At 44.3% G+C, this 23361-nt stretch overlaps 1 protein-coding gene across 2 annotated transcripts in view; it reads right to left on the reverse strand.

Annotated features, from left to right (window-relative positions):
• GUCY1A2 (guanylate cyclase 1 soluble subunit alpha 2) overlaps positions 1 to 23361 on the reverse strand; it is a 205551-nt gene that overhangs the window by 160380 nt on the left and 21810 nt on the right. Inside the window, exons 1-3 of one of the 2 annotated variants that reach the window (XM_077341569.1) lie at positions 17722 to 17863; positions 13624 to 13745; positions 8519 to 9237 (exon numbers count right to left, since the gene is read on the reverse strand). In XM_077341569.1, the coding sequence (XP_077197684.1) occupies positions 8519 to 9237; positions 13624 to 13745; positions 17722 to 17765 (885 nt within the window). In that variant the 5' untranslated portion in view covers positions 17766 to 17863. Of the gene's footprint in view, positions 1 to 8518; positions 9238 to 13623; positions 13746 to 17721; positions 17864 to 23361 lie in introns of those variants that run through there. The other variant, XM_077341568.1, reaches the window with a different exon arrangement.

The following is a 23361-nucleotide window of genomic DNA, read 5'->3' on the forward strand; positions in this document are numbered from 1 at the left end:
CACTGATGGGCAATAAATCTCCTCACAACCAAACAAACCCCAATACAACACAGTCTACTGACAAGCAACGATTAGAGTTGACAGCTCTGGGTTGGGAAATACCTGGAGATTTGGGGGTGGGGGTGGGGTTTGGGGAGGAACTTCAGAAGAATATTATGCCATCGAATCCATTCTGCAAACCCACCATTTTCTCTGGAGACTCATTGTAAGAGCAGGGTGCCACCTGGAGGTCGGTAATCCTAGCAGCAAAGGACCCCAATATGGCTTCTCTCATGAGATTTAGGGCACAACTACACTTTCAAAAGATAACGTTCTTCAGAACGCTATTGTAGTATGCGGGGAGGGTTTGCGAGAGTCAGTTGGTAGATGAGAGGATGCTACCCTCAGACTATTTTCTTTCCTAGTCAGGCATGGAGACCATGAAAAAAGTCCAGCTGGCCCATTTGGTCATTTGATCCAGGCTGAGGAGGATGGGAGATATCAGGAAATAGAAAACAATGGTGCCCACAGCTACCCCAAGCTGAGACCATGAGGAAGTGATGGTATAAAGGGGAGACACATCAGGACTTAAACATACCCTTATGACATTTATAGAACAGCAGCTGAAATTTCAGCAAAACAGTTATCCTGAAAAAATTACCAGAGATATATAATAATCAGCTGGAATGAACTCATGGGGGAAACATATGTTCATTTAAATAAATTAACATGAAAGATAATGTCGCAGTTCTAATACGTACCTCATTTGGATTGTTACCTAAATGGTTACAGTGGGACAAAATCATTTTCCTCATTTCTCAGCAATAATGACACAGGTTTGCTATATTTCACTACTGTAATGTCAATGAGGCCCCAATTTATTTTCAGGATAATAGACATTAAAATAGAACTTGCTCCTAACTAAGTAGCTTAATTTCACAATTTCACTGTAAGAGATTTTTGCACGGTCTGTTCTGAGCATTCTGCTCATCATAGCAAGCATCACTTTGCCACTATTAATTTTTCAGTCAAAAAAGTTTAATTAAACATTCCCATATTTGTTAAGAGTTGCCTACTTGTATGGATTATTGGTGATCAGCCAAAAGAAAACAACTACGTTGTAGTCACTGCTGATCGTTAATGGAATGCCAATTTTATGGGAATTTCCCTTGAGTAAGACTATGGAAAAGAGGCATAAAATTATACACACAGGAGAAAGATAAAGCTTATAGGATTTTCAAAGTCTTCTGCTAAATTTCAAACAAGTGTGATGGTAGAACACCAAAGCAAACAGTACCATATAACATGAATGTGTTCTGTAGCAGAAATTTACAGTAGATATTAAAAGTACGGAAACTTTCATGGCGTTTAGTTAATCCAATCTGGGACAGACTGAGAAACAGTTACTTAAAACACTGCGGGTTTACTCCAACATAACTTCCAGGGCTGACAAGGTGACCACTCTGTTACTAAGCAGATGCACAAGAGTCATAAGGTCAAGAGGGGACTATTCTTAAAGTTTGTCATCCCCATCATGGTGGAGGGAGACAATATTACGATGAGGTAGGAATATTCACTGTTGCTACAGTAAATTAGCAGACCTATGCAACTACTGTGGAAGTCAAGGAAGATCAGGTCCCTCATGGCAACCAGGGGCATGCAGACATACCAGCGTCAGGGGGAGGCCTAGGCTGACTCTATTCTTGCTAAATAACAGAGCATCCAGCATCGCCGGTGACTAATTGCCAGTTCTGAGTTGGGAAACAGGTAGAGATTAGGAGAATAGAACCTGGACAGGTTGGGGTTTGTGGATGGGAATGGCCTCAGCAGGGTATAAATCCATCCTCCAATGCAGCAATGTTCTCCAGGGGATCTGATTTTGGTCATCTGGAAATTAACTGTAATAGTGGGAGATTTCCAGGGGCCAGTTGGATGTTGGCATGATATCAATAAAATGCCTGCTGCAGTTTTTGTGTATGCTGATCTAAAAGTAAGTCCCATGAATTCCAAAGTACCATGTTGTGGCTTGCTCTGGTTGATGGCTGAAAACAAAAACAGATGCTGCAGTTGTGAAATCTGTCCTCCGTCATAGAAAACAGACATTTCTGTAATTAGTGTCCTCAACATTATATGTCACTATCTTAATATATTAAATATCTAATTATGATTACAGTATTTGAACCATATTATATCTACTGAACAAGCTTTTTCGTACGATTCAGGCCGATTGAGTGGCCAGTTGGGGCTCATCAACTGGTCCTTCTTTCTTCATTGAGTTGTAAGATCAAAACCTACATCCTCTTTCCCTTTCCCACTATTATCCCTGGTAAATCGAAGTACCCACAGTTGAGCATTTTGTTTTATGGACTCTTTTACCCAAGATCTAAAACAGTCTGCCAAGTTTTTCTTATGAGTATCTGGCCTGGATAACAGGCCTCCTCCTCCTCCCCCCTCTTTCCCACTGCCTCCAGATATATCACAGTCAATTCTTAGTTACGAGATCATTTGGCACTATGGGAAAGAGTGGGATCAAACCAAAGAAAATGCTTATGAATTTGAGATGAAAGCCAAAGGACTCTTGGCCCTTGGCTCACAGCCTGCAGCGCTGCATCTGCCGGCCCGGTCAATCTTGGGTTAGCCCACAATGTGGTTATATATATTCTGTAGGGTTTTGCCATTTGCTGAGTTTAAGCTGCAGCTTGGTATTTTTAATAAGCTCTTTGGCATCCCTTCTATAGCCAAAATGGCTAAGCAAACAAATCCAAAGCACCATAGGGCTCTCTGAAATCTCATGCAGTACCCAAAATGAAGCAGAAAATAGATGGTGGGGTTCTCTGTAGCACTACTGCTGGACTAAACTTAAAGAATCTGGGATCTTACAGAATTCTTGGTTAGTTAAAGCATTAGGATTTTATCCCCCTATTCCCAGGGCCAATGGGAACATAGAAACCCTGTGTCCAAGAGACAAAACAGAATCTTGGCCCAGAACCAGAGAACTGAATCCTTCATAATCCATCAACAGGGAGTACAAGAATGAAGGGGTATTCAGTTGCTATGACAGAATAAAATCTGAAACTTATTTTAATGCAAGTTTAGCATTCCCACTAAGAGACAAGGACACATATTTGTTTGAACATTAAACAAATTACAAGTTGGCACAGATTCTATTTGTTCCACAAGAACAATCTTTTTTCCCCTAGATTAATATTTCTTTGCCTTGTGTGATTCTGAAGTCTTCAAAAAACAAATCGCATGCTCAAAGCTCTTTCATGATCAGCCTTGCTATTTATACTAACAAGCTTGGGGATACCATCCCCCTGTTTGGAATTTTAAAATGGGCTGCTAAATATAAAGTTTTTCTTCTTCTTCTTTTTTTGAAGTCCCCTTTACAGGCCACCTACATAACTTTCTTTAATTTAGAAATTGGAAAGCACCTTGAATAATACGCTAGTAATGGCAGGAGGAGACAGAGCAGCCGTAAGCAGAAAACAAAGCAATCCTTTGAAAAATCAATCATTCCCGAAAGGTACAATAGCATGACTAAAGAAAAGGGCTACTGCATGCCAAGAGAAATAAATTAAAGCAGCAAGACAAAAGACTGGTGAGGCTGTAGGCATGGTGCCTTCCAATCACCTTCATCTAGGAGCAGCTAATCTACCTGTATTTTCACATCAGGCCTGGTGAAATTCTATGTGAAGTTACTCCAATCTAAACCCAATAGGCTTAATTTTCCCTTGGACTGTAAATGATCCAGTCAAGGCCAAATAGGGATGCTTTTAAAATCATAGAATCGTAGAGTTAGAAGGGGCCATACAAGCCATCTAGTCTCAATGCTGGAGCAGACCAAAGCATCCATGATAAGGAATTCTCTTGCCAGTGCTTAAAGACTACATGTGAGGGGGAGCTCACCACCTCCTTAGGCAGCCAATTCCACTGCTGAACTACTTTGACTGTGAAATTTCCCCCCTGATATCTAGCCAGTACAGTTCTACATTACTGTGGGTCCTGTCCTCTGCTGCCAACAGAAACTGTTCCCTGCCCTCCTCCAAGTGACAACCTTGCAATCATGTTCCTTCTCAACCTCTTCTTCCAGAGGTTGAACAAACCCAAGACTCTCAGCCTTTCCTCATAGGGCTTTGTCCCCAGGCTCTGGATCATCCTCTTCATTCTCCTCTGAACCCTCTCAATTTTGCCAGCATTCTTTTTGAATTGAGGCCTGTAGAACTACACACAGTACTCCAGGTGCAGTCTGACCAATGCAGTATACAGTGGGACTATGACATCTTGTGATTTTGATGTGACGCCTCTGTTAATACAGCATTCACCTTTTTAACCACCACATCATACTGACTGCTTGTATTTAGCTTACAGTCCACAAGCATGGCAAGATCTCATTCATACATTCCGCTACCCAAAAATGTATCTCCCATCCAATATGCATGCTTTCCAGTTGTGTGTTCCAGATGTATGCATTTCTCCTTATTGAATTCCATCTTGTTCTCATTTGCCCACTTTTCCAGCATGGTCAGATCTCATTGAACTCTCTCTCTCTCTCTCTCTCTCTCTCTCTCTCTCTCTCTCTCTCTTCTGGGGTGTTCACTACTCCCCCAGTTTGGTGTCATCTGGAAATTTAATGAGAAGTCCCTCCACATCTTGATCCAGATCATTTGTTAAAATGTTGAAAAGTACCAACACAGTTCCAAGCCCTGTGATACCCTACTGATCATCTCCCTCCAATCCAATGAAACACCATTGACAACTAGTCTTTGAATGTGGTTCTCTAACTAGTTCCCTGCCCAAGTTTACCAATCAGAATATCACTAGGAACCTTGTCCAAAGCCTTACTAAAACATAAACTGAGTTTCCACAATCTAATAAGTCCATCACAGTCAAAGAAGGAAACCAGGTTAGTCTGGAGACAAATCGGCGCTGACTTCCCCAGATCACCAAGTTGCCCTTCTGATGTTTGCAGATTGCCCCATTTAATAGCTGCTCGATTATCTTCCCTGACTTACTGGCAGACTTACTGGCCTGTAGTTTCCCAGGTCATCTTTTCTCCTTTTTTTCTTTGATGACTCAAAGGAACAGGGTGTCTCCAAATGAGCCAATCAGGACATTTGAAAAACCCCAGGAAGTTCCTAATCTAACTATGCTAAATCCACATCTCCTTTGATGCCCCCTGTAGAATATTGTTCATATTTTCACAAACATACATAAGGGTTTCCACCAACTATTCAAAACTGAACTATTCAAGAAGGGGTTTCAATGCAGGCGATAGGGTGCCACTGTACAAAAAGTTTCACAGAGTTACTTGTATAAATTATTGGGGATAGCGGTCTATTGTAAATTCAGGGTGGATACAACAAAATAAAGTTGCATCGAAACACAAAAAATAAGAAATTGAAATTAAATAAGTTTTAAATCTCTACAAACAGAAAAATTAAGTATTAAATAGCATATGAGAAAGAAGAGGGGGAGGATCACACAAACCCTTTGACTGTAGTATGGTTTGGTAGATTCGGACCATGAGATAAGCAGAGTTCATATGTTATTTTAGTCCTTCCCCACAGTCAATAATATTGAGTCACTCCGTGTAATCTGCCTTGCATTCAAGTGAGACAGAAGGACTGCAAATAAGGTAAATGAAACAGATAAATACTTGCATTTTACAGCCTGTGGCTTTTGTAATAAACTTCTCTACTACTACCACCATTTTTACATGCAGGTTTCTGAGCACTTGCCATAGACCCAAAGGCTACAAAGCACTAATGGCATTGCACAAGATGTTATGCAATTAACCCAACCGCACATGGTTGTGAACAAGGCAACAGCCCAGGATCTTGAGCCACAACAATCGACAGAGAACAATCGGTAAATGGTCAGCATGTTAAATGGGGAACACTGCCTACTTTGCCTAGAATGGGAAATAATAAGCAAATCAACCATTGAGAAATCCTGCCCTAGGGAATTTTTTTTCTGTGTAAAGACCCCAAACACTATCACTGTTCAGCAGAAACCTCCGCAGGAGCAATACAAAAAGTTAATTAACAATGTGTGCGGTTGTCCAAAGTGTCATTAGCGTTCATGGAAGCACAGCAATTAGAATGTGTTTATTGGGGTTTTTTTGGCTTTTTGAAGCCCATGTGTTTCATGCACTTAGAAAGCTAGGCTCTAAGTGCTGGAACAACAGCAACAGGAGAGAAAAAGTATCTCACTAGGCAGACAGAACCAGGGCTACAGACTGCTCTGAGCTCTGTGATATCTACTCCTATCGCTGGGTGGGAGTGGATATTCCAGCAGTAGGCTGGAGGGAAGTACGTTGAGTTGGAGTCAGTATCTGAGAGAAGTCTGGTACTGACAGATCCTCTGAGGAGAGATTCTAATGAGAGAACAGAGTTTTCTACTGAGAGCTAATACACAGTGTCTGAATAATTAGGGCAATTATTTGACCGTGAGAATTTGGGCAGTCGGGTGTTTACTTCCGGCATGGTGTAGTGGTTAAGAGCGGTGACTTCTAATCTGGCGAGCTGGGTTTGATTCCCCACTCCTCCACGTGCAGCCCTGATAGTGCTGCTCTCACACAGCAGTAACATCAGGGCTCTCTCAGCCTTACCTACCTCACAGGGGGTCTGTTGTGTGGAAAGGAAGGGAAGGTGATTGTAAGCCGCTTTGAGACTCCTTCAGGCAGTGAAAAGCGGGGTATAAAAACCAACTTCTTCATTAAGCCAAAGAATAAACTGAATCCTTCCAAGTAAGAGAAGGTAAACCCCTGCCCAGTTAGTAAAGGGGAATCAGAGGTGTATTTCCTAGGAGAGGAAGAGCTTTAGTTACCTCAGAAAACAGTGGGGTACTGGTTCATCCAGGAAGGGAGAAAGTGGTGGTATAAGCTAAACTCTAACAGTGACAGGATGGGACAGTGTGCTTCTTTTTTTCCTAACAAAGCTACTAGGCTAACTCAGTCTCTGAGAGAAACACCATTTCTTTTTTTAGGGAAAATTTACCTCAGAGTATGGAGGGGTGCAAAGACATCCGTCATACCCTGTAAACTACAGCTCCACATTTCCCATTCACAGCCACTGGCAGCTGTCAAATTAGCCAACGTAATTCATTTTAGAAATCATCAGAGCCTAAATATGTTTTGACAAGGCAACATGAGGAATATCTGTAAAAGAAAGGGGCAGATGCCCCAAATTGGATTGTGTGATTTTTCTGCAAGGTTGCAGGCACCAATAGAAGCACAGAGTCAACTTTTCCCATTCACAGAGCAAATGAAAGCAAAATCAGAACTTTTGAGGTAATGTCTGGCAGATACCTCTCATGTACGGTGACTTTGGGGCCACTTCACTTGAATTTAAAGAGGAATGAAAGACAGAAAATAATTCAAGAAAATAATTCAATATTGATAGACCAGGCCTCTTGAATGAAGCCAAGAACAATAAGAAGATATGGCCTTCATTGATGAGAAAATATTCATTCGTCGTACATTATTTATGAAAGGCCAAAAAATCTGGAAAAGGGTAGAAAATGAAACAACACTCTTCAAAATAACCCTAAGGGAGATCAGTTTCTACATACTACTATATTGCACTAGCTGTATGGCACCCAAAGATGGGTGGGACGGGAAGCATTAATTGTGGCAAATATAGGCAGCAACTGTAGGAGGTACTGGGGCCCACCACCCTCTCTGCTTTTTTCTGAAAGGCACATATAAGCCTGTTCCATAAATCTAACGAGGACTGTCAAGCCATGCAAAGGGCTTTTTAGTAGATAAGAGATGATTGCATGGTCAACCAAGCAGCCCGTTGTGGCCATACAGGAAAGGATATTTCCCCTATGATTTTTCAGAGTTTAGAAAATCATAAGAGAAACTTGAAGAGTAAACTACTAATCAAAACACCTTAAAAACAAAAGCCAGTACTTTGAAATATCTTATAGGATCTTTCTCAGCAGGAACCTCTAAATTTGCATTAAAAGGATTTTAGTTTAATAACATTTTGATGTCCCACAAAATTCTTCAGGAGTTTTGCCTGAATAGGAACCTCCAAACCAAACATCTGAGAGAAATTTGTTGCCAACTCTTACAGATAGGTCTGGAAGTTATATATCCCCAAATAAAACATAATCTGAAATCATGACTATTTAGGCGAAAGTCACTAAATCCATGATCATTTGCATCATGTTCAGAGTTGTTAAGCAACAAAATGAACGTAGCCTGTATATTTCCCTTAAACTTTACTGATAAATTATCATTACATTTGTTAGCAGACTCTCCATTCCATCAATTCATCCTTTTCGTCATCAAGTTCCAGCCAACCTATGCTGACCTTTTAGGGTCTTCAAGGCAAAAGATAAACAAAGGTGGTCTGCCATTGCTTTCCTCTACATAATAACCCTGGACTCCCTTGGTGGTCTTCCATCCCTTGGTGGTCTTCTACCAAGACAGGCCCTTCTTAACTTTCAAGATCTAAGAGGATCAGGCTCACCTGGGCTACCCAGGTCAGGACATCTACCCATGACCAGTCTAAATCCATATTCTTACCTTATCTTTATTTTCAAACGCAGACATTTCAAGCTTGGTCCGGATCACAAAGGGTGTAGACAGCCTCAGAAGGACTCGTTCAAATGTGGCACCAATTTTGGGAGAAACAATCTCGAAGCAGTCCTGGAACTTCAAGGCCTTGTGAGTATCACACTTGAGTTGCTTCCGAAGACCTTCGCCCAGCTGCAGCACCAGCATGCTGGGTTCAAACATCAGATGGAAGGGGAAAGCTCTGCAGAACGTACTGATGCTTATCCTCAAGTCTGCAGGGGAATGGGAAGTCCCCAGAGGAAGCGCTTTTGTGATATTTGCGTTCTCACGTTCTTTGATGATAAAGGTGAGGCAGCTGCAGTTGCCTGGGTTCAAGTCCTCGGAACATGGCTCATCATTGGCAGTCTGTTCCACTTCCACTTCCAACTGGTAGATCTTCCTTGCTGCTGCCTTGACCATACCCATCATGGCAAAACCAACTATCTGATGCGGGTGGAAGTAGTGGAGCATAAGGTTACCTTCTGGGAGCTCTTTGCATAGGAAAGAAGGGGATTCTGAAGTGGCCTGCCTTCCAACAGAAGTCCTGATGTGTTCTTGCAAGGCATCGAAGCCATTAAAGAAATCTTGTAAGGTGCCACCCACCGCTCGGAGGACTCGCTCATTCTCATCAAAGCAGATGTTGAAGAATTCCACCCCAAATTTCTCTTGCAGTTCTTCAAACTTCAAGCCTACACAGCAAGGGACAGGAATATGTCAGCACGATATCTCTGTTGCCTCACAGCAAGGCTTGGGAACATTGAGAAGTAAATCAATACAGTAACACCTACTGCAAAATATGACTCAAAAACACAGTCAGCACCTATGAAGATCCACCACTGAGGCCATTTTATGGTGGTGCCCACTACCCATTCTTGGAATTTCAAAAATACCCGAAGCCTGAAGAAGGGGGTTGGATGGACCCTTGATATAGATGAACTGGGCATCCTCAATCCTGTTTCTTTCATGTCAAGCACTGGCCGCACCTCCCTTAAAAAGGTAAAGGTATCCCCTGTGCAAGCACCGAGTCATGTCTGACCCTTGGGGTGACGCCCTCTAGCATTTTCATGGCAGACTCAATACGGGGTGGTTTGCCAGTGCCTTCCCCAGTCATGACCGTTTACCCCCCAGCAAGCTGGGTACTCATTTTACCGACCTCGGAAGGATGGAAGGCTGAGTCAACCTTGAGCTGGCTGCGGGGATCGAACTCCCAGCCTTTATGGGCAAAGCTTTCAGACGGCTGCCTTACCACTCTGCGCCACAAGAGACTCTGCACCTCCCTTAAACATCTGCAAACCTGGAAAGCGAGCCGGTTTGCTGCCAAACACGCTTAGGATTGAAGAACGTTACATCGCTGCACATTGTAGGTGAGACATGACATGTGTTAACAGGCAGAGTAATATTTTGCAAATTATTGGCCACAAATGAAGAAACTCTCATGCTGGGCTAAGTAACTGTGTTTTCCATTCAGTGCTCACAAGCGTGCCAAGGAGGAGGAGCAAGAATCTTACAAAAGACCCGAGTTTGTCTGCAGCATCTTATTAAATGAAAGGCAACATGAATTAGCTACACCAAGGAAGAAAAGCTACCACAGAGAAAACCCCATCTTTCATTTCTAGCAGAATATTTTATTTCCTAAGGGCATGAATTAAGATACTTGGAATAATATAAATATTCAGCAGCCCATATGATATCAATAAAATCCCAGCAGAGCTGCCAGGAACATTGTACAATTTGGATGGCTCACACTCTTCTGAACTTGGAAGAAGAGTATAATTAAAAAGTTTTATGCCCTGAGGCATGAAAAAAAATGGAGAAAGGTGGAAATGGGAGGGCAGACAAAAGATTATTTATGTATATGCTAGTGGGGAGGGAAGAGATTAAAATCACGAGGCAGTTTTCCAGATAATGCATATCGCTTGAAGTATTAATGGCTTCGTCTGGCTTTTCAGCCAATGATCTGCTCAATGGCTGACAAAGAAGAATTAGGGTCTAGAAGCCTCAACATTCACACATCAGCAGAATGTGAAGAACCACAGGAGCACTGAAACAGCAATTACATACAGCCTTAACCTAGCCACATTTCCTACACCCTATTCATCTCAATGAGGGTGAATTCCAAGTCTGTCTAGCATTACAGCCAGGTAGACTAACCCTATAAATGGGTAATCAGAAGCATTTGTAACCAAGTTCAAGAGTGCTTATTCCCCAATAAGAATGCACGGTAGCCACATGGTATTATGGGAGGGGACTGTGGCTCAGTGGTAAAGCATCTGCTTGGCATGCAGAAAGTCCCAAGTTCAGCCCCCAACTCTATAGGTATTTTGTAAAGGGCTTCCCAACCACAGGACTGAGGTAACATGCAGTACTGTAAAGGCCCCTCAATGGTACCATGGCATGGAGTTTTTCAAAATGGCAGCTGGGGAGAGCCCTCCCGCCCTGTGAAAGAAAAGGGCTTTAAATTAAAACAAAAACAAAAATATTCTCTTATTTAGACAAAGCTTTTATTCTGGTGGTTCTTCAGGTCCCACCTGGAGGCTGGCAAACCTCAACAATGGCAGGGATGCTAGCTAGGACCTGAAGATCCCACTTCTGTGGTTTCTCATAGCCTTTCTGGGGGTTCTCAATGGTAAAAAATTTGAGAAAAGCTGACATAGAGACAGTAATTGAGAAACCCTCTATAAGTTGTTTGCTGACCACTCTGTTCTTGTTTTATTGTAACATACAACTGTTTTTGATTTACTTTGATACTGAACTGAACTGAAGAACATACTGACTGAAAGATTTTCAATTCTTCGAGCAAATTTTGCTATCAATTAAATATTTTCATTGAAGGAAGTAACTGTGACAAGTTTATGAATGATTTGATGTTTATTGTTATTAGCAATTACTGCCACCCAGCATTTCTCTTTGTTTTCCACCCCTTTGTTTTCTTTGTTTTCCACCTGAAGCCTGGCATTCCTGCAGCTCCATGGGATCCAAAGCCAGAGATCTCCACCCTCCCATGTATCCCTTTTCTCCAGGGGGACTGACCTCTGCTTGGCCTGCTCTTTGGGAGATGGGGATGGGTGGAAATGAGGCAGCCAACTACCCCATGGCCTTCCCTGCCTGCCCTTTGGGAGATGGGGGTGGATGGGAAGAGGGAGCCCATCCCCCATGGACTTCCCCATAAAGCCTGCCCTTTGGGAGAAGTAGAAGTAGGTGGAAAAGAGCCAGCCCCTTGTGGCCTTCCCAACCCAGCTTGGCCTTTGGGAGATGTAAGAGTGGGAGTGGGAGTGGTCTTTCCTGCCTGGCCCAGCCTTAGGGAGATGTAAGGTCGGGTGGGAAGAAGGTAGCTCCCGCAGCCTTTCCTGCACAGCTTGCCTTTTGTGAGATGAGGATGGGTGGGAACGAGGCACCCCACATGCCCTTCTTCACCCAGCCTAGCCTTTGGGAGATATGGAGAATGGGAAGGGAAGGAGGTATCTCACCTTGTGCCTTCCCTGACTAACCTTTGGGGAACATGGGGGGAAGAAAGGTAGCAGCCCCCCAGCTGGCTGCATATGGAGGAGGAGTCAGGAATCAAAGCCAGCTCTTGAGATTAGAGTTTGCTACTCTTTAACCACTTCACCACACAGGATCTCAAGCTCAAGTGGGGAACAGGGGGATGAAGGAGGAGGTCTAGAACCCAGGAAGGTCACAGTACAGGTGTATGTGCTGGTGCCTATTGTATTCCTGGCCTATAGATACCTAATAAGAAGAGCCACACTGGATCAAACCAAAGGCCCATCAAGTCCAGCATTCTGTTCACACAGGGGCCGACCCAGTGCCTCCAGGAGTCCACAAACAGTACAACAGCAACAGCAGCAGCCCACCCATGCTCAGCGGCTGCTGATTCATATTTCCTCCATAGTGGAGGAAGCAGGCAACCCTCATGACTAGTAGCCATTGTGACTCGTAACCATTTATACCCCCATGGACATATATAGGACTCCAGGATAATAGAATTGCCAGCCGCCAAGGCAGAATGCACGTTGTGTTGATTACAGAAGGCTACAACCAGCTTTGCAAAATATGAGTAGGGGAAAATCAACCCTGTTTCACTTGATCACAAACTTACTCTTTTTTAAAAAAAAAATTTGTACACTTAGACAGCAGGCAAAGGGGTTCCGAAGTGTTTGCAAACAGCGAGAATTTCCCCCCACAGCTTTCGACACACTCCAAAGTTGAAGTGTGAGAACTGCGAAGCAGCATGGAAAATGTTCTCACGGCCTGCAATTTCCTGGAAAGGCACTCAACAAAAATCCCACTAGTAAAATCATCCTGACAAGCCCCAGAGAAATGAATGAAAAATTTAGAACACAATTGACTGGAAGCTTCTCCTTGAGAAAGCCTCTGAACAGGGCTTGCACAGAGGTAATATTTCTGGTACCTTTCTTGGGAACTAGGAAAGCAGAAAGTCTTGCACACCTTCAGGACTGATTTGTGAGAACAGCACTAACAGGACTGTGACTAGCCCAAGGTCACTCAACTGGCTGCATGTGGAGGAGTGGACAATCAAACCCGACTCACCAGATTAGAGGCCATTGCTCCTGACCACTACACCAAGCTGTCTGCAGTCAATTAAAGCACCACAAGCATTAGAGGAAATGCTCAAGCCTCCATCATCAACAGCACAGAGCAGAGATCTGTGCCTATTCTTGAAACCCCAGCAGAGCTCTGCATTGTGGGCTCTAAGTACTAGCCCACTCAGTCGTATCAACCTGATCAACTGTGTTGGCATTCTTCATCGGAAGGCTCTGCACACAGAATATCAAATGGAATGGAATGACAAGGAGGGATGGCTGCTCTCTTCATCCTGATTGCGAACCTTTGGGGTGCATGTGAATGGGAACATTGGAAGCAGAATGCTGGACCAGATGACATATTTGTATCCAGCCATTGTTCTATACAGGGAACAACCTTGCTGCTCTTGCATATCAATGGCAGCGATGTCAAACCAAGGCCTGAAGAATGGAGACTTGCGGATAAAATACAACGGGCAGGAAACTCAAATGGCCCCTTCCCCATAATGAAAAGAGCACAACTGCACACAGTACCGAGTATATTAGCTGTACACTGGAGAATTCCTGAGACGTCTTCAGTTTCATCGCTGCCAGAGTTGTCTGCATAGGAGCATCGATTAGAAATATTGTGGAAGTTCTTTTCCGCATCCCTGTAACTAGAGAGAAAAAACAACAAAATAGGTCTCCAACAGCAAAACAAATGCCAGTGAAGATCATCAAAGTTATCAAACATACAGAAGAACAAGCCTCCCTAAAGAACAACTTGCAAAGGGAAAACATAAACCTTTTTTGACAGAACAGTTTCAAAAAGACATGTTATATCACAGAATCATAGAAACATAGAGTTGGAAGGGACCATACAGGCCATCTAGTCCAACCCCCTGCTCAATGCAGGATCAGCCCAAAGTATCCTAAAGCATCCAAGAAAAGTGTGTCTCCAACCTTTGCTTGAAGACTGCCAGTGAGGGGGAGCTCACCACCTCCTTAGGCAGCCTATTCCACTGCTGAACTACTCTGACTGTGAAAATATATTTCCTGATATCTAGCCTATACCGTTGTACTTGTATTTTATACTTATTTCCAAAACTTTTACTGCCCTCCTGTCCTTTTCCTCAGAACTAGTAACGTCTTATCCATGGAATACGTAGAGACAGCAAATCAAGTGTGGTAGCTAGAACACTAGACTGACATGTGGGAGACGCAGGTTCAAATCTCCACTCTGACATGGAAGCTTGCTGGGTGACCATGGGCCAGTCATATATTCTTAGCCTAACCTACCACACAGGGTTGTTGTGCGACTAAAATAGAGGAGGGGCAATGGGGAACTGTCCTAAGCAAAAGAAAAAAATTATTAATAAATGCCTAAAAACAGGAAGCAGGAGACAGAAATAAAAGAAAGGATTCTGTTCTCCACGGAGACCAAGTTTCAGGTCTAGAGAGACCCTTGACCCGATCCAGCCGGCTGTTCTTTGGGTTTTGAGGGAAAGAAAATGTCACCTATTGTATTGGAGCAGGTCATGTTGACTATAGCAAGGTCACTGGGGAGATTAGGGGGAAATGTCACTGGAAACTTCTGGTGTCAAAATCATCCTCCTACAATGGATCCAGCTGTTCCTGAACAGGTGCTCCCTGAAGACCAAAAGCTGATGTTCCCTTGAATCACCTGCTGCTACAATAAAGTGGAGGAAAATCGGCTTTGGCAGAATGCTTTGACAAAGAACCAAGTCTGTGCCAGGAGACACATCGGGGTGGGCCGTTTAGGTCTCCCTGGGTGCCACGCTGACTTGAAGACATTTCTTTTCCAAAGGTATCATTTCGCTTTACCCAAAGAAAAAGGCAGAGACAATACCTTTGCCCTTCTGGTTCTGGGAGGGGCACAGAAAGGAAATGGCAGGAAGCATTTCACCTCCCATCCAGCAACATTTCCCCAATCTTGCTAGCAGCTCCCTGCGACTTTGTGCAGGCCATGGAACATCCGAATATTTTGGAGTCACATCTGCCTTGTCCCGGTATGGGGTTGGGGGAGGGAGTTGGCATGGAAGCCTCAGTAACAGCTGTACTTTATCTTTTTTCTGTGCCCCATGCATTATCCAGTTTGGTGTAGTGGTTAGGAGTGCGGACTTCTAATCTGGCAGGTCGGGTTCGATTCTGTGCTCCCCCACATGCAACCAGCTGGGTGACCTTGGGCTTGTCACAGCTCTGATAAAACTGTTCTGACCGGGCAGTGATATCAGGGCTCTCTCAGCCTCACCCACCCCACAGGGTGTCTGTTGTGGGGAGAGGAAAGGGAAGGCGACTGTAAGCCGCTTTGAGCCTCCTTCGGGTAGAGAAAAGCAGCATATAAGAACCAACTCTTCTTCTTCTTCTATCCGCTCCAGCCCTCATTCACATGTAACAAAGACAAAGGAACAGGAAGCTCAGAGGGAGGGAAAGGGTTTCAAGACGGGAGAGCAATCAAGGCAGAGAGAGTTAAACATTCTCTCCTGTTCCACTTCTCTCTTGCAAAGGGGGGAAATGCCTTCAATTGGGGGGCACGGGAGGAGAAGGGGAGAGAAGGAGAAGAAGGCAAAGGAAGAAAAGCAGAACCAGAACAGGAGGAGAAAGAGGAATTGGTTTTTATACCCTGTGTTTCCCGACCCAAAGGAGTCCTAAAGTGACTTAAAATCGCCTTCCCGTGTTCTCCCTGCAACAGACACCCTGTGAGGTAGGTGAGGCTGAGAGAGCTCTGAAAGAACTGCTCTGTGAGAACAGCCCTAAGAGAACTGTGACCAGTCCAAGGTCACCCAGCAGAGAACCCTTCCCCACAGGAACATCTCCACTGAGTTGGAACTGCCCTTTGCATGAATCCCCCATTTCTATAAGCTGCTCCAAATGTCCATTTCAGCTGAAATGCAGGCTACAAATATTGATTTATTGACAGACTGATGAATTAAATAGCACCACGGTGACACTTGGCAGCATGACAATGGCAGCTAGGACTCCCCCGAGCCATGTTTACTGCATAATGCATCTATGGGCCTTCAGATAACTGGCCACTTCCATCCCGATGACTGCTGATTTTTTACAGTCTCTTCCTGGCTGCTTCCCCCAGCTGGGGAGCTTTCCTCAGGCAAGAATTCCCTGCAAGAGATACACAAGAGGAATCTGAACAGAGACAAAGGGAGGAACAGACATAAAGGGGCTGCAGCAACACGCATGCAAGCTTCTCTCCCAGAAGGGAAAGAACTGCTCTTTGGCAGAGAGTTTTTCTTCCCTGTCTGCTCCATATTCAGCATCAGCCTCTCTGGAAGACTCCCTAAGCAACAGTTCACTCTGCCGCTCTACCTCAAGGTGTTCTCCAGACATGCCAGCATTATTAACACCAAGGAGAGGGAGAGAGCTTGGTGTGACAAAAAGGTTGTGGGATGCACAAGGACAAATCCCTAAAGTGCAGAGAATTCCAGAAGCCTGGCCTCAACTTTGACAGGCACAGACCTGGCTGCAACGGTACACAGAAGATGCCAGTGTGCCTGGGCAGTTATAAAACAGTCAAGGATGCCTATCTGACCACAGGCCATTTGTAACTGCCATTTCACTAAGGCAGCCGTATGAGGGCAGCAAACAGCAAAAAGTAGGACATGGGGTGGGAGAAGCAATGAAAGGAGGAGTCATTCTTGAGGTAAATGCCTCAGAACACCCCTTCCATGAAGCACCATCAGGAGAGGTCTTGGCCCCAAGTCCTTGTTTATTGGCCCACTAGGGAAACTGGGCGGTCACTTGGTCAAAATGCCGGACATAATGATATTTGGTTGAGGCTGACCAAAATCAGAAGAAGAAGAAGAGTTGGTTCTTATATGCTGTTTTTTCTACCCAAAGGAGTCTCAAAGTGGCTTACATTCACCTTCCCTTCCTGAGAGAGGCTGAGAGAGCCCTGATATTACTGAAAAAGAAGAGTTGGTTCTTATATGCCGCTTTTCTCTCCTCGAAAGAGTCTCAAAGCGGCTTACAGTCGCCTTCCCTTTCCTCTCCACACAACAGACACCCTGTGAGGTGGGTGAGGCTGAGAGAGCCCTGATATCACTGCTTGGTCAGAACGGCTTTAAGTCGCCCAGCTGGCTGGATGTAGAGGAGGAGCAGGGAATTAAACCCGGCTTGCCAAATTAGAAGTCGACACTACTAACCACTGCACCAAGCTGGCTCTCTGGACGTCTTGACATCTGTATGCTTTTCAATGTCACCCGTTTTTTTAATGTTTGTTTTAATCTAGGCATTTTTTAAGCTTGTTAACTGAACTGTTTACATTTTGTCTTAGGTTAGGAAACTGCTGGAGATTTGGAGGTTGAGCCTGGAGATGACAGGGCTGGGAGAGGGGAGTAACCTCAGTGAGGTTGTAGCATGAGAGTTGATGGAGTAGGGTTTAAGGACATGATTACAGCCAACTCATCATCCATTTATCGGAAACTGGCTTCAGTTCCATATTGGAGACTGAGATTTATTTACTTATTCATTTAGATTTAGGTTTCCATAACCTCCCCTCCCGGCTTAGCCGGTTCAGGGTGATTTACAACATATTACTAATAACATTGTTGTATAGATAACCTTTAAAATAATAAATGAATCACAGATCAAAGAACCCATTAAACTAGCCATTACCCACGACAGCAGCCAACCATGATCAACTTTGCCTCTGTATTCATTTCTCCCTTTCAGGGAGGGGTGGCTTTCTGTGGAGGAAGGCCCATTCTCTCTTTCTCTCTGTTGCAAGAAAAGACTGATTCAAGCGGACAGCCGTGTTGCTCTGAAGCAGCACAACACAGTTTGAGGCACCAATGGCACCTTTAAGGCCAACAAGGATTTATTCAAGGCTACCGCCTTGAATAAATCTTTGTTGGTCTTAAAGATGCCGCTGGACCCAAATGTTTGAAGAAAAGGCTGCTTGCCATGTAACCTTCTGCCCAGAGCAGAGCCAACAGCTTGTGCATGGCTGTATTTCATGCAAGGTTTTTAGATAAACTGAAGAATTAGGTCGGAAGTGAATTATAGATACTTTTAAACAGTTCAGATTAAAAATTAAGAGTCTCTGTAATTCAGCCTTCCACATCGAGCTGAGCCTGATACGAGCTGACGCCACAGGTCTGGGAATGTTCTGCTGAGTGTAAACCTGGAGGCTGAGTGCTGACCCAGTGACCACAAGCCATGGCCGAGGCTCCAGGCGATGACACTGAAAGAGTGGCCTTATTTCATTGGCCCAGGCATCTGGGCTGGCCCTGTGAGGCAGAGATGAGGTAGATGTTTAACCCCCTATGTAACCGTCTATCCTTTGCACAGATTTTTGATGAACAAGAGTTCCCCTTGATTTTTCATTCTGCTGCAGCTCAAATAAAAACTCATTAAAAGGTTCTCCAGTCTGGAGTGTATTTGGATAACTCACACTAGGCAGGGACCTTTGGCCCAGGGCCGACTGAGTCCATCCTCCAAAGTAAGCCATTTTCTCCAGGGGAAATTATTTTTGTTGTCTGGACATCAGTTTTAATTCTGGGAGGTGTCCAGCCTCTGCCTGGAGGTGGTAATCCTAGTTTGGTCTCCTTGAAATGTGCATGTGTGTGTGTGTGCATGCACACACACAGGTGAAGTGGCATCCAGTTGCTCCTGATTTATGGAGCCCTTATGAATCAACGCCCTCCAAAACACCCTATCGACAAGGGGCTTGCTCAGGTCTTGCCAATGGAAGTCTGCGGCTGCCTTCACAGAACCCTTCTCATGTAGGGTCTTCCTCTTTCCCTCGTGCTTTCAACTTTCTCCACCCCTTTTGTCTTTTCAAGTGAGTCCTCTCTTATTAGCCACCTTAAGTCCAAGGACCAGAAGCAAAACACCTTTAAATTAATTAAATGTTTAAAATTTGGCAAGTGCAACAAATAAAACTAAGAAATGCAGTGCGGTGGTCAGAACACTGGGCTGGGATCTAGATCAGGGGTAGTCAACCTGTGGTCCTCCAGAAGTTCATGGAATACAATTCCCATGAGCCCCTGCCAGCATTTGCTGGCAGGGGCTCATGGGAATGGTAGTCCATGGACATCTGGAGGACCACAGTTTACTACCCCTGATCTAGATGATCCAGGTTCAAATCCCCATTCTGCCATGGAAGCTAGATGGGCAACCTGAGGCCCTCTTAGCCTAGCATTCCTCACAGGTGTGTCATGAGGATAAAACAGAAAGAAGAGAATAAGCCACTCTGGGTCCCCGTTGGGGAGAAAGGAAGGGTAAGAAATAAATTAGTAGAACATAATGCATCACTCCCATGCCTTTCTCTCTGGCTTTCCATCACCACTGACTCAATTAGTTGGGTTTTAATGTCAGAAGCTGAAACTTAATCCTGACAAAATGGAGGTTCTATCCGCAGAAGGAAAGTCTCACTCAGCAACCTGAATGCCTCCTGTTCTGGCTGGAGTTACTCTCCCCCTACACAAAAACTGAGTCCAATACCATCTTTAAGATCAACTAGACTCAATTTTTGTTGTGCTACTTCACACCAACACGGCTACCCACTTAAAATCATAGAATCATAGAATCATAAGGTATCTCATGGGTCATCTAGTCCATCCCCTGCACTATGCAGGACACTCACAACCCTATCGCTGATGCACTGTAACCTGCCACCCCCTTGAACCTTCACAGAATCAGCCTCTCCATCAGATGGCCATCCAGCCTGTTTAAAAATTTCCAAAGATGGAGAACCCACCACCTCCCGAGGAAGCCTGTTCCACTGAGAGACCACTCTAACTGTCAGGAACTTCTTCCGGATGTTTAGATGGAATTTCTTTTGAATTAATTTCAACCCATTTGTTCTGGTCCGTCCCTCTGGGGCAAGAGAGAACAGATGCTAATTGCATACTTGAATGTATCTCCCCCAAAAGGAGCAGGTTCATAGCTTGGGGCTGCTGCCAGACCAAACAGTGAGCAGCATGGGACTTCCCCTGAAGACTGTTTGGGATCTACACGGTACAAAACACTGCCATCAAATGGTAGACTGAAATGGATCATAAATGGCTCACTGACAGAGCCTGTGCTTGGTGTGCAGAAGGTCCTGAGTTCAATCCTTGGCATCTCCATTTAAAAGATCTGGTGGGTGATGTGAAAGACCTCTGCTGAAGACCCTGGGGAGGCACTGGGGAGGCAATGCTGACTTGGATGGGCCAAGGGTCTGATTCAGTATACGGTAGTTTCATGTGTTTATGGGACCATAACCCCCAATCTTGTTCTGTCCACACTTGCTCTCAATTTGCTTCCAGGCTCCATTCAAGGTGCTGGTATTGGCCTTGAATGATAGTTTGGCCTGGCACAACTTAGAGACTATCTATTCCTTAGAGACTGTCTGACGAAGGGTGCTTGCTCTCGAAAGCTCATGCCTTGAATATATCTTTCTTGGTCTTAAAGGTGGTACTGGACTCTGGTTTTATTGTGCTACTTCAGACCAACACGGCTACTCATTTGAATCTATCTATAACTGGCCACTCTAGTCACCTTCAGAAGCCCAGATTCAGGTGCCCTTATTCTCTGAGATTAAATTTAACTGAAATATATTTATATATTTTTTTATTTTAAATGTTGATGTAACATTCAAAACTTTCACTGCTTCAGGCACCTTCCACTGCATAGAAAGGTGTCACAGAAAAGTTTAAAACAAATAAATTAAACCACTGTGTTTCTCACGTCATATTTGCCAGACTGCACGCTCTTTTTCAGTAGGAATTAGGTTAGGGACTTATGTGTTTCACAGAACAGAAAGGCCGTCTCACTGAGGTCCGAAACCATTTCTGCAGGCAAAAATAGCTGACCCGTTAACAAATAAGCCATTACACGATTCACTAGAGGAAGGGCATGGGGCTGTGGGCATGCTTAATTCTCTCCCCAGAAATCAGATCCACACAGTAGGTGGATTCATTTCAGATGTATTTCTTATTATTGCCATTTTGTCTCGTTAAAGAAGGTATGCAAAGCAACGTAGAGGATTGCATGCATGCACAATTAAAGCATTAAAAACTGTATAAAGTAAGAGAAGACACAGCACCTCAATTCAGAGAGCTGAATGCCATGAACTGCAAATAAGGGGGCTCAGGAGTGGAACTCTATTCCTTCCACAACCTCCATGTCTCATCCCAGAAGCTGCTGCTGAGGAAGAGGGACCCACAGGAACCGAGCGGGATGCAGTTGTGGTGGAGTTCAGCTTTGGGGAGAAGTAAAAATTACTCCCCTCCCTACAGAAGCTCAAGAGCCAGCGTAGTGTAGGGGTTAAAGAGCGGCAGCTTCTAATCCAGTGAGGTGGATTTGAATCCCCACTCCTCCACATGCAGCCAGCTGGGTGACCTTGGGCTAGTCACAGTTCTCTTAGAGCTGTTCTTACACAGCAGTTCTGTCAGAGCTGTCTCATTCCCACCTACCTTACAGGGTTTCTGTTGCGGGGAGAAGAAGGGAAAGCAATTGTAAGCTGCTTTGAGACTCCTTCAGGTAGTGAAAAGTGGAGTATTAAAATCAACTCTTTTTCGTCTGTGAGCAGAGCAAGAGTTCATGCAACCGGGGGTGGGGGGGCATGACTTTTGCCCATTTTGTGCTCCAGCCTTCATTCTGACCCCAAGGTTCCCCTGGGCTTCCAGGGCCTTTTTCATTGAGCACAGGGAGCTGCAGAGGGAAGAAGAAGAAATCCATTCCATGACCTCCTTCACAAACCACGAGATCTACCACAGTCAAATGCAAAAGCAGAACAAAAAGTTCAGTCTCGGCCATCTTCTACAAATGTCACTTGGTACGCGTTATTTTTGCAGCAGCAGTAGTAAAGAAGAAGTGGTTCTTATATGCCGCTTTTCCCTACCCGAAGGAGGCTCAAAGCAGCTTACAGTCGCCTTCCCATTCCTCTCCCCACAACAGACACCCTGTGGGGTGGGTGAGGCTGAGAGAGCCCTGATATCACTGCTCGGTCAGAACAGTTTTATCAGTGCCGTGGCGAGCCCAAAGTCACCCAGCTGGCTGCATGTGGGGGAGCGGGGAATCGAACGTAGCATGCCAGATTAGAAGTCCGCACTCCTAACCACGACACCAAACTGGTTCTTCCAAAGAAGAAAATGGTGACAGTGTGATGTCACTTCCAGGATTTTCCTGTCTCCCTAGGAATTGGCCAAAACTCTATGCTAACTCCATGTCATTTTTGGTGATTCTCAGAGAGAACTGACATCACTTCCAGGTTTCCCTAGAAGTGATCTCATGCCATATCCTAGTGGCAATGATTCATTTCCGCATCCCCTTACATTTGATGTATAGGAGCTTCAGAAACAACAAATATAGGAAGACAGAAAACAGGGTACACAAGCTCCAGTGATTAATTCTATAGCCAGTAGGTCAACAAACTCTGGGAGAAAACACTGACATTCTATCTTCTTCAGAAAGACTATTTTCAGTGCTATGCATCTTCGAGCATTCCCAACAAATGTCGAGTGGTCAAAATTATGGAAAGGGTGAAACAGCATGTTCAGAAAACAAATGTTTGGAAGACTGGTAGAAAGGGGGGGGGGTGAAGTAAGAGAAATGTACGAGCCCCACTGAGATAGATTAGAATGATGCAAATGTGCTTTTCCCATTCAGTTCAATGGAGCTTGTGCAAGAGACAATTTTATTGTTACGGCCTTAGACTAGCCATGAACATTGGCAAAGTAACTCCGCAATAAAAGAAATTCACACCAAAACCAATTCTAAGAGACAACAGCTGTCAATTAAGTGCTAGCGATAAGTTAAAATCGGTAAAATACCAATACAAATAAACACCAGCTGTTCACATCGTTTCATGTAAAAAATTGAAATCATTTAAGTTTAAATCTTCAGCCTAATTCCTTACCCGAGGTACTTGGTTTCCTATAAGCAAGACAGCAAAATTTGGCCACAGCATATGATATAAGAATTTGATCAAGAACAACTCCACAAATTCCGAGTTGTTCAGATGCTTAGATCGCACTGGCAGGAAAGTAATTATGCCCGTTCTCTCATTGGTACAAAATTCGCAACGGAGCAATATATGGGAAATGGTCTCGGTAACATTAGCGCTACATGGACAGCAATGTAGCTCCATAGGCCATTGCTTGATTCTTCCATAAGAGGACAGCAGATTGGAAGGCGTCGAAAGGAGCTCTGGAAAAGGCTCGTTTAAATTTAGCAAAAGTGATGGTCGAGCAAGAGAATATGCCAGCAGCGCAGGTCCCAAAACTCCAGACGGCACTAGCTTGGCGACTGCCGCTTAATCTTTTTTAG

This window comes from Paroedura picta, chromosome 6 (genome assembly GCF_049243985.1).
Source record: "Paroedura picta isolate Pp20150507F chromosome 6, Ppicta_v3.0, whole genome shotgun sequence".
Classification (NCBI taxonomy): domain Eukaryota; kingdom Metazoa; phylum Chordata; class Lepidosauria; order Squamata; family Gekkonidae; genus Paroedura; species Paroedura picta.